General features: G+C 38.3%; 1 protein-coding gene across 6 annotated transcripts; it reads left to right on the top strand.

The window, feature by feature from the left end:
- The first annotated feature begins 1,082 nt into the window (after window positions 1-1,082).
- LOC127761379 (ent-pimara-8(14),15-diene synthase) lies at window positions 1,083-11,042 on the top strand. Of its 6 annotated transcripts, none has more exons than XM_052285666.1 (14): window positions 1,083-1,267; window positions 2,550-2,636; window positions 3,459-3,520; window positions 4,215-4,500; window positions 4,610-4,790; window positions 8,214-8,431; window positions 8,534-8,654; window positions 8,769-8,866; window positions 8,979-9,190; window positions 9,310-9,440; window positions 9,532-9,627; window positions 9,724-9,939; window positions 10,018-10,159; window positions 10,250-11,042. In XM_052285666.1, the coding sequence occupies exons 2-14, from the start codon at window positions 2,588-2,590 to the stop codon at window positions 10,841-10,843; spliced, it is 2,406 nt and encodes an 801-aa protein (XP_052141626.1). In that variant the 5' UTR covers window positions 1,083-1,267; window positions 2,550-2,587; the 3' UTR covers window positions 10,844-11,042. The 6 variants fall into 6 exon arrangements, with proteins under 6 accessions (XP_052141626.1, XP_052141625.1, XP_052141622.1 ...); XM_052285665.1 differs by having other exon boundaries at window positions 2,517-2,636; window positions 4,218-4,500; XM_052285662.1 differs by having other exon boundaries at window positions 2,517-2,636.
- Window positions 11,043-11,952: the final 910 nt, after the last annotated feature.

The following is an 11,952-nucleotide window of genomic DNA, read 5'->3' as shown; positions in this document are numbered from 1 at the left end:
GCTAGCTCCCTCGCTGAAACTAGCCCTTGAGCTCAGGGATACCACCATCGTTGCCCTCCTAGTCTGGGAGGAAGAGGGATAGAGCAAGAAAGAGGAAGGAGAGAAATGGCAGAGAAGGGAGGAAGAAGAATAGGTAGCTTGCCTCTGACATGTGGCCCTATTTTTATTTTTATTTTTATTTTTATTTTTGCTGACTGGACTGCCACATCAGCGCCACGTAGGCGAAAACCAGCCAAAAACTGCTTGAGGCGGGGGGTTAAAATAAACGGTATTGAAAGTTTAGGGGTGTTAAATACCCGGTTTTAAAGTTCGAGGGTGTATGTTGCACAAAGCGAAGAGTTAAGGGGTGTAAAATGGACTTATCCCTTTGTTTAATGATAAATATAGTAACATCAATTTTATACGATTGATCTTTTTTATTTTTTTCTATTAATAATCAAAGTTAAACAAGTTTGACTTGATACTATACTTAAAAATGCTTACATTTTAGGATGGAGAGTGTAATATACAAGACCGATCGAACGGATATATTTTCCGCCTACCCTGTACGCACGCTCATATACACAACTGGAACTTTGAGTGACCCATGTTTTTATAAAAGGAATTTTCATGTAATTTTTGAGCACAATGGGATGGGGAACTGTTATTTGCGCAAATTAATCTTTCTAGAAATCAAAGGGCTCAGGGCAAAACCACAATAGAAATCGTAAGCGTATATGCCTGATTTACTGAAACTCTGAAGAGTCGTGGGGGACATCAGCAGTTGAAGGGTTGTATAAACTTTTGGATATACGTACAATGATACATTTAACAAAATTTTGGGTGTAATTTCAAAATTTTAGGACTTATGTACTGCCAGTGTAATTTACTGGTATTTTTGCGTCGATTTTGGACTTGTAGTCTTTGTTTTGTTATATGATAGCAAAAGCACCATCTCAGCAGATTAACAACTTGTCAAAAGTAGGGTCCCGTACGTGTTACCTAATCATGATGGGATGCCATAATACAAATAGTGGTTGCTTCCCTGTACTGATGATGTCACCGGGGAGCAATATATATATAAGCAAGGTGAACAGACTAGCTAATTCCATGCGTGTTGCCCTCTTTCATGCAGGCACGGCCGATAGCTGATCAACGATAAGCTGTTAGCTAGTTCCTCCTGCCCCCTTGGTCTCTCTCGTTCAGAGATCGAGCTGCGGCCTAGCTAGCCTACCCTGTTCTGCCAGGTTTTGCTTCTCCTGCGTCCTGCCTCTCTCGTTTCTATAAGGTGGGTTTCTTTCTCCGATGAATCTAAACAGACTGCCCCTTTTAAACATCCGTGTCCTTTCAGTGCTCTACACTTTGCTTCGTACACCACCGTTTGTGTTCTGATACAGAAAATAACCTCGTTTGACGTATTGTCAAAACCTGTGCTGTTAAGGCTTACTCTCTCCATCCACAAGAGTAAACTATTTCATATTTTATTTTTTTTTCCAAATAAGTTGTTTCTATTGGTAGTCTTTATTCATCTAAAATTTAAATAGAGAGGTAAAATTAAATGTTTGATCAGAATCCGAGTAGTCATATTAATACTCACTGTTGCATGCGTGTGTATACTTCTTGATTTTTGTTAGATACAAGATGAGTTAACTTCTACTTAATTTTGGTGACGAAAGTAATACGTACGTACATAACTTTTGTGGAATAGAGTATATTACTTGTTCCTTATGCTTTATTCTATTTGTTTGCACAGATCTCTCATTGCACAAAAACAATATGACATCAAACAACTGATACATATTTCCGTAGAAAAAACAAACGGATTCAAACTTCTGCATATTTCAATTAATATCTGACACGTTCTCCCGATTTGCATGAAACTTTTTCTCTCTCTCTTCCTAGTTCTTTTTTTATATTTTTTTTCTTCTCGTGGTGTACATGTGAGTGGCAGTGCAGCCAGTCATAAATTCAGAATGCATAATTTCTCAAACCCAAGTCCTCAAAGGCGTACTGTACGTACGCACGTGCTGAATGCTAGCTAGCAATAATCAAATCGTTTAACTTGACTTGGAAGATAGTACTCCCTCCCATCCTAAGTTGCTACACTATGGGACGGATGGAGTATAACACAAGTACACAGTTAATATTTCATATTAGTAGAACAACCCACCGTCTATCCCACAGGCTTAGAAATGGCACAGGTAAGAAACGAGAGACTGCATAAAGTTTACTTTGCAAGATTTGGTTATGTATCAAGATAGCTCAGCCCTAAACCACCTAAAATAGGGTACGAGGGATTTAAGAGTCTGGATTAAATATATGAGTGGTGTATTTTTTTTCTTTCATAATTGAAGAGGTTAATTATTGTACTTTTTGTAATAGTTGAGGTGGTGAACTGGACCTACGATGAAAGGGAGTAATATAGATAGCTGAATCATAAACTAGATCTAGATGACTTCGCTTATATTATTATTATTTTTTCAGCATAAACCCATGTTGCATGTAATATAGAATCATATTGTGTAGTATCCTTATAGGGTAGTTGTGGATGATACTTCCTATGAGTTCAGCATGCTCAGGACAATTCCTCAGAGCTTCACCCCGTGGGATGATAGAGCAGTTCAACAGAGCACCTCCTCTTCGTGTGAGCATAAGAGGTATGAGGTACCTCCCAAGCGCTACAAAATATCTCATATGATTTATTGTATATATATGTATATATATATATATCTATGTATGCATATGTATATGTGTATACATACACATATATATAGGACGCTCATATGGGGCACCATGGTATGAAATACACAAATCCGCCCAAATTTTTCAAAAATTTCAAATTGTGAGTATATACCTAGTTATAAGTATTCGATTCATATCTATACCTATCAACAAAACAACTCAAATTTAACTTTATTTCACAATCCAATATTACATACCTAACTAATTATATGTTTGGATGCTATATACCTAGAATCGAATTCTAATAAAAACATGTTTAAATTCAGTTAAAACTTGTTTTCAACTAGTTAGTAAAGTAGTTAATATTAATACCTAACCATTTAAAAAAAATCATAATCATTTGAATTGAGTACACACACACATATATATACCTCTTTGCTACTCCCTCTCTATTTCATATTATAAGTAGCTTGATTTTTTTTCTAATCAAACTTTGTTAAGTTTGATCATGTTTATAAAAAAAATTAGCAACGTCTAAAATATTATGTTCTAACATTGAATACATTATGATAATATGTTTGTTTTGTGTTGAAAATACTATTATATTTTTCTATAAATTTGGACAAACTCAAAGAAATCTAACTAGGAAAAAAGTCAAATGACTTATAATATAAAACTGATGGGAGTATTTGAGAGTACAGTTGTTGAGGTTGTTACTAGACAGATAAATTTTATTGTCTATCACAATCCTTACAAGTGCAAAGAGGTATCTCACGCATTTTCTTCGCTTTCCCCAGGAGCAGCAGGTGTTGAGAAGAGCCTGGGATTAGGGAGGAATGCGGGAAGCCAACAAGGCATGGTAGGACAAATATATACATGGTTCAGTTTTTAATATATAATGGAGTAATTAATGGTCCATTTTTTAATACATAATGGAGTAATTCATTAAAAGAAACTATCGACCTCCATACTAACTAGTGACTAGCCAGAGATGCGCACTGCCAAAATCAGTAGAAAAACCACAACAACATGACAAAATATGAAAATGCAATCTGAAAGATGAAAAGAGAATACATGAAGGCCATCTATGCAAACGAGGCACTCTCCAAGAGACTGCGATAGTACCTTCCTAAAGAAATTATCATATATATATGTTTACCATATTGTCCTATCAAAAAGTTAGGTTTTCACCACAACAATTTCAAGACAACACCTTTCATAAGGGATTAGATCAATAAACGTACATCGATATTGTTGATCAAGCTAAACTAGATCTACAATGTTTTCACCCAGAAAACAGCAAAACAATCTCACTTCAGAACTCTATGTACCCATCCATGACCAAAGAAGCTCAGTGGTGGCAAAGAAAAAGAAGGAAAAATGCCACCAATGACTTCATCGCATTAAAGCTTCTAAAAAACCAGACTCGATTAGTTGTGATCATCAACAGATTAGGCTACATCGAACAGCAGCTGAGTATTGTAACTAAACCTCGTGCATTAAATTGTGAAACATATCGATGGTTGAGTTTATTATTCTGATGGGATATGCAGCAGAAGAACCAACTGCAGGATAAGATAAGGAAGCAACTTCGGGAAGTTCAATTATCACCATCTTCATATGACACGGCATGGGTGGCCATGGTGCCAGTGCAGGGCTCTCATCAAACTCCACGCTTCCCGCAATGTATCGAGTGGATACTGCAAAACCAACATGATGATGGATCTTGGGGCATAAACCTACCAGGTTCGGTTGTCAACAAAGACATTCTTTTGTGTACATTGGCATGTGTTGTTGCACTGAAAAGATGGAATACTGGACGAGATCACATCAGCAGAGGTACAAATCAATAATTGCATTTATGTTGTTGTTGTTTTAATATATTGTCTAGATATTTGTAATGTAGGGTGAAACATTCTTATATAGCTACGAAAAATGGTTTTGGCAGGACTGAATTTTATTGGAAAAAATTTCTGGGTTGCCATGGATGAGCAAACTATTGCTCCTGTGGGTTTTAACATTACCTTTTCTGGCTTGCTTAACCTTGCCACTGGAACGGGTTTGGAATTCCCTGTTATGCAAACAGATATTGATGGGATTTTTCACATGCGGAAGATTGAATTGGAAAGGTTAGTCGATTTCAAAATCCAAGTGTGAATATTTGTATTTATTTGTTACTTTTAGCTTTGTATTTACGTGACAACTAATATTGGTGGTGACACAGCCAGACATGTAGGGCTTGTTTATGTAGAAGAAACTTTCCAACCCTTTCTCATTAGCTTATGAACTAATTTGGTACACTAGAGTCTGGTGCATATAGATCAATCTTCTATCCTTAATACAAATGAGGCAAAATTCTCATGCATTTAAAATACTCCCTCTGATTCATATTATAAGTTATTTTGACTTTTTTCTAGCCAAATTTCTTTTAAGTTTTAACCAAGTGTATAGAAAAATATAGCAACATTTTTTTCACAAAACAAACATATTATCAAAATATATTAAAAGTTAGTTGTAATGAAACTAATTAGGTGTTTTAGATTATGCTAATTTTTTTCATAAACTCGGTAACAAAATAAAGTCAAAAGCGACTTATAATATGAAACAGAAAAGTAGCTCGCAAGTGCTTTTTGTTGTATTCTCCCTATAAACTAACAGTCATCTATCTATTATATACTAAAATTTCATTAAACTTTCTAGAAACGCTCTTAATCCTTACATTGCACTTCAACAAATACTACTAAACCGTCATGTGGCACTCTAATAAATTACAAAAAATTCTTAAAAAATTTAAGGAGAAACAAAACAATGGACTGTTGGTTTACATTTACATTATTAAATTATTGATGTGCCCATTACTTTTTACCATCATATTAGGTGTTTGTTTGGGTGAGCTTCTGACAGCTGCAACTTTTCCTAGAATCTCTTGGTACCATAAGTTCCCCCCCAAAGTCTAGATTTTAACCTAGATTCTAAAAAGCTGTAGTTATAGAATCCATAAAATGAACTAAGAAGCTAGAAGTTGGATTTGTCAACTTCTCCAGATTCTCACCAGTGGCTTCTCAGAATTTTAAACTCTCCCAAATAAGGCCTAGATCTATCTAACAAATTTGTCCCTCCTAAATGCCCGCGAGGAAAAACAGAGTGTGTAGGTACCAACAGCACACCTATTAAGAAAATAAATAAAATGTATGTACGTACTTACAGGAAAACAAACGTACTTATGTACAGATGATAGGACAACTATTAATCCTTCCCTCCTAATCAATTTTTAAAATTAAAACTTTGTTATGTTTGGACATACATACATACATACATACATACATACATACATACATACATATATATATATATATATATATATATATATATATATATGCCATTAGTCCACCCCCGGTGATACCTTTCACTTAGGGTGTGGAAATTTCTCCGTTAGAACCGAGGACCTGCCACAGGTGAGAATTCTCATCCGCTGGTGAGCAGGACCAGGGCCCTACATATTTTCGGGTGCGGGGCGGTGATTGAAAGCAACCATCATGTGACCCGACGAGGGTCCCGGGTGTGCGCTACTCCTCTAAAACAGCCCATTTGAAGTGTGTAAGCCCAGTTGATCCATTCCAACTTCTCCATATATAGGCTAAAATCCCCTCACACTCTCCCTCCCAGCCACCAGCCCCAAGCAATCCACCACAAGGCGACAGCTGCTCCTCGACGCTAGATCCTCTCCCCTCACCCTGCTGCCAGCCCCAGGCCACCCATCACGACGCGTGATTGCCCCAATGCAGTCACAGCAAAAGGCCGGAGGCGGCTGCTCCTCTGTGCCGGATCCACTCCACACCAGCTTTGACTCTTCACCGCGGCTCCTCACCTCCTCTTCTCTGCGTCTCCGTGCCTTCTCGTCGGTCGTCGACTCTTCACCGTGTTGCCACGCTGTCGTGCTTTCTCATCGGCCGCTGACTCTTCACTTCGGCACCTGGCCACATTGTTGCCGAGTTTCCTTGACACCACACCTCCAGCCACCGTCTAGCCCCTAGTCACCTTTGCAAGGACTCAAGGCTCTTGATGTGGCACTTCTAGTATGATGCTACAGAAAATGTTTTGCTGCTATATTGATTTTAGTGTGAGATTGGGTTTTCTAGGTTCTGTTGTAATCAGATCTGGGTTTTCCCCTAATTTAAAAATCTGTGTTGTTTATCTCCACTTTGAAGTGCTATTATTGTAAATTGTGTTGTGTTGTTTGAAGGGTGATTTGATTCCATATGGGGGCCTGTCAGGTTGCGAGGCCCTAGAGGGGCCGAGAGTGGGGATTGATTTCGCCCCGTTCATTCTTCTGGGGCCCGGGCCAAGGAAACCCGTAGGAAAGCGGGGGCGGGGACGTTTCTGTCCAACTCACCCCCCGCCTTGCCCCGTTGCCACCCCTACTTTCACACATCTTTCATTTTCTACAATTCCTAACTAGGATATACGTAAATTAGGCCTATAACACAACAAAAAATGTTGCATCTCAGTATGTTAACTATATTTTGTTTTTAAAAAAAATCGCATGGAACTAGTGTTATTTTATGTCTTTCTCCAAATAATATTTTTTTAGTAAAATACTACTAGCCAAGAATTACAAAACTTGTAACCAGTTAAGAACAATAGAGGTTAGAATATCATTTAACGTACAAACATGTAGAAAAATCTCATTCCTAAAAACATCAAACCAACTCTTAATCAGGCAAGACGTTGTCGTAAACCTTTCGATTTGTTTGTTTCCAAATAGGCCAACAAGCAAAAGATATGTTCTCAAGAAAACCCTTTCTTCTAAACTATAGCCTTGCTACTAGCATTTGACAGATTCCCAAATTAGTATTCCACCTGATTCCAAGATGATCCTAGTAGCTCTTGCTAAAGAAACATGAAAAACAAATGCATTAAGGTTTCTCTTGGCCCCACGCACAAAGCACAAGATAGATCTACATCCTCCTGGGCATAATGCTTTCTGTCCAACTTTTGTCTTGTGTTCAATTTGTCCCTTAGAAGTAGCCACATATTAAAAAAAATCACATGGAACAGTATTCTTTTGGTACTGCGGGGGCGGTGGTGGGAGGACGGGGTGGGATTGGTTCATCCATTTGGGATGTTGGAGTTGGAGCACGCAAAACACAAAATAATGACAGTTTCTTTTGGTACTGAAGATTTTTATTGAGAATTTGCAAGAGATGTTCTAAGCCCTTGTATTCCGGGAGAAACTTCGAACTTCCAAAAGTACTTATATTTTGGAATGGAGTATATTTACTTATCATACTTCCCTTATTAAAGGGTTAGGTTTGGAGTATATTTACTTATTATACTTCCCTTATTAAGGTGTTAGGTTTGTTGTTAATGGCATTTGCAATAAGATGTTTTATTTCCTTACTATGAGGTTTTACCTCTAACAAGGTAATAGATTATATCACCCATTGGATCAAACACCAATGAACTGTTCAAATATGCTTGGAGCTCCTTAAAAAGTCCTTATATTTTATTTAGAATTTTCAATGTTATCATTTGACGATCTCCATGGTCAGGGATGCTTATGGTATAGCTTCATCAAGAAGAGCCTTCATGGCATATGTGTCTGAAGGGTTGGGCAGCCTACAAGATTGGGATCAGGTAATGGCATATCAAAGGAAGAACAGATCGATTTTCAACTCACCTTCTGCAACTGCTGCTACAGTAATCCATGGCCACAACGATAGTGCCCACTGTTACTTGGATTCACTTGTAAGCAAGCTCGATGGCCCAGGTGTGCTCCCCTCCCCCACCCCCCTGCCCAAGCAAGTGACCAAGAATGTCAACTAGATATATGAGATATCAAATATACTAATTGGAAATGAGTGTTTTCCAGTCCCAGTGATGTATCCGCAAAATGCTTACTCACAGCTTTGCATGGTGGATACTCTTGAAAAGATGGGTATCTCTAATAATTTTTCTTGTGAAATAAGGGATATATTGGACATGATATACAGGTAACAGCAACTCATAAAAAATGACCTAATTAAAAAGTTATAGGATGGGCTAATGATGGCAATTTGATGTGCCTTTGTACCTACTACTTTATTTCTATTGTATTCTGTTCGCAGGTTATGGATACATAACGAGGAGGAGCTAATGTTGGACATGGGAACATGTGCGATGGCATTTCGCCTACTACGTATGCATGGTTATGACATCAGTTCAGGTATTGCATGGAGCTTTAGGACACTTAAATTTGAATATCCTAGCTTTTTTTCCGTTTTGCAGTACAAACTCTCATTTGGAAATGTTAATATCATTTCGGAACTATTGAGCAGATGGAATGGCTCAATTTGTGGAACAATCCAGCTTTGATGACTCAATTCATGGATATCTAAATGATACTAAGGCTTTGCTGGAGTTGTACAGAAGTTCACAAATTCGTTGCTTGGAAGATGATTTGATTCTACAAGATATTGGTTCTTGGTCAGCAAGAGTACTACAGGAAAAAATATCTTCCAAAATGATACACAAATCAGAAATGCTAGAGGCAAGTACTAAATAAATAACCTCTTAGCGAACTAATGTTCTTGAATAATTAAAAAACATCTCAGCCATGCAAAAGAGAAGGCAAATATTTCTCATAATGCCATTATCATACTTTCGCAGGTGGAGTATGCCTTGAAATTCCCAGTCTATGCCACCTTGGAAAGGCTAGAGCAGAAGAGGAACATAGAACAATTCAAGACCAAGGAACAACTAAAAATTGAGGGCTTCAAGCTGCTGAAATCAGGATACCGGTAGATATCATTGTTACACATCACAGCCGTAAAATTTATTTCTTTACTGTTATAGTTGTCTAAATTGTGAACCTATTATAACTTGGATCAGTGGCGCTATTACAAATGACGAAATTCTAGCTTTGGCTGTTGACGAATTCCATTCCTCTCAATCTGTCTACCAACAAGAACTCCAAGACCTTAATAGGTGCAAAATCTATCTATATATGATATACCTATCCCCGATTCATCCATTGTGATAAGATGTTTTTGATACCATTAACTAATATTGAGCATATGACAGTTGGGTGGCACAGACCAGATTGGATGAGCTGAAATTTGCAAGATTAATGCCATCGATCACCTATTTCAGTGCTGCTGCAACCATGTTCCCTTCTGAATTATCCGAAGCCCGCATTGCATGGACCCAGAACTGCATCTTGACGACCACAGTCGATGACTTCTTTGACGGTGAAGGATCAAAAGAAGAAATGGAGAACTTGGTCAAATTAATAGAGAAGTACAACACACCTGTACACTATGTCTTTTGTACAACTAATATCTATTAGTCCTGTTGTGATCATATCGTGCTGTACAGGTGGGACGGGCACGGTGAGATTGGCTTCTCCTCCGAGTGTGTAGAGATTCTATTCTATGCTATTTACAACACGAGCAAGCAGATTGCGGAAAAGGCCGTGCCGCTGCAGAAACGCAATGTCGTGGATCATATCGCCGAATCGGTAAATCTCTCTCTTCTATGTGTGTGAGTTTCCACTTTTAAGGCTTCTAGGTTTTAGTTTTCCACGATATAATATATAATCTATTTGCAGTGGTGGTTCACAGTGAGGGGCATGTTGACCGAGGCAGAATGGAGGATGGACAAGTATGTGCCAACAACAGTGGAGGAGTACATGTCAGCTGCCGTGGACTCCTTTGCTTTAGGCCCCATCATCACCTCGGCGGCATTGTTCGTCGGACCAGAGCTCTCGGAAGAGGTTTTCAGGAGCAAGGAGTACATCCACCTAATGAACCTTGCGAATACTATCGGCCGCCTTCTCAATGACATGCAGACATACGAGAAGGAAATCAAAATGGGGAAGGTCAATAGCGTCATGTTGCATGCTCTTTCCCACAGCGGCGGCGGCCGCGGCTCACCGGAGGCATCGATGGAGGAGGCCAAGAGAGAGATGAGGGGGGTTCTCCAGGGTAGTAGGTGTGACCTCCTAAGGCTGGTGACTAGAGATGGGGGGATTGTTCCTCCACCGTGCAGGAAGCTCTTCTGGTTCATGAGCAAGGTTTTGCACTTCGTCTACATGGAAAAGGACGGGTATTTCACGGCCGATGGGATGATGGCATCAGCAAATGCGGTGATTCTTGATCCCCTGCAAGTGACACTTCTTCCATCTGGTTTGGGAACGCTGTGACCAAACAAAACCTGAAATTTGTACTGTGTTAAGCTGCCTGCAAGTGTTTATTGCTCGTGTAGCTTTCCTGCAAATTATAACTACTAGGTCGAAATAAGTTACTTGTAATGTCTATCACTCAATAATTCTTGGTCTAGAAAGCATGTAGTGTATTCAAACGTTCAACGTTTTACTCGTAAGTATGAAATAAGTTGCTTGTAATGTATACAACTACTCTTTTCAGTCCTGCAAAACAGTGTGAAGTGGATAAAACATACACACACACACATAAGAGGAAATGCATTTCCAGTGATTCAGGGGAAAAAGATTAATTGCTTTTTTCTTACGAAGATGAACATGCAACTTCAAATAAATCAAAAGGTACAATATTCAGCCATACCTAATACTCCCTCCGTTTCAAAATGTTTGACACCGTTGACTTTTTAGTACGTCTTTGACCATTCGTCTTATTCAAAAAACTTAAGTAATTATCTATTCTTTTCACATCATTTGATTCATTGTTAAATATACTTTCATTTACACATATAGTTTTACATATTTCACAAATTTTTTTTGAATAAGACGAACGGTCAAACATGTACTAAAAAGTCAACGGTGTCAAACATTTTGAAACAGAGGGAGTATAATTTTCCAACAAGACATTTGGGTGCTAGTATATGCCTCGTGTTCAAGGAAATTCTAACACCTTAATTCCTCCATCTTTTTATATAACAAAGTTAGTTAGTTAAAAAAAACTAACCAACGTAAAGAAAAAAGACAATTGTGTTCTTACTCCTATTTATGTTGCACTTATGATTTTTTTTCCTGTTTTCTTTAGGTTGCATTTTTGTCCTTACATTTTTCAAACTAGGCTTTAGTATTCCTTGTTCTGGATGGCAGTAAGGTGGACTCAAATTTGTGAGATAACATAAAAGGAAAAAACTATTTACAAAATGCAAAAGGACTATTGTATCCTGGCAGACATAACTTACCCACCCCATACACAACTAGCAAGCCCAACACAATGTTCGTTCAGCCATTCCATCCAAATACCATGCTAGGCTCGAACAATCAGTTAGTCAGGCGCGCGGTGGGGAAATGGAGAGGCGGTGATGAATTCACTCCCATGG

The sequence above is a fragment of the Oryza glaberrima genome, chromosome 2 (genome assembly GCF_000147395.1).
Source record: "Oryza glaberrima chromosome 2, OglaRS2, whole genome shotgun sequence".
NCBI lineage: Eukaryota > Viridiplantae > Streptophyta > Magnoliopsida > Poales > Poaceae > Oryza > Oryza glaberrima.
This window is presented reverse-complemented; position numbering and strand designations above follow the sequence as displayed.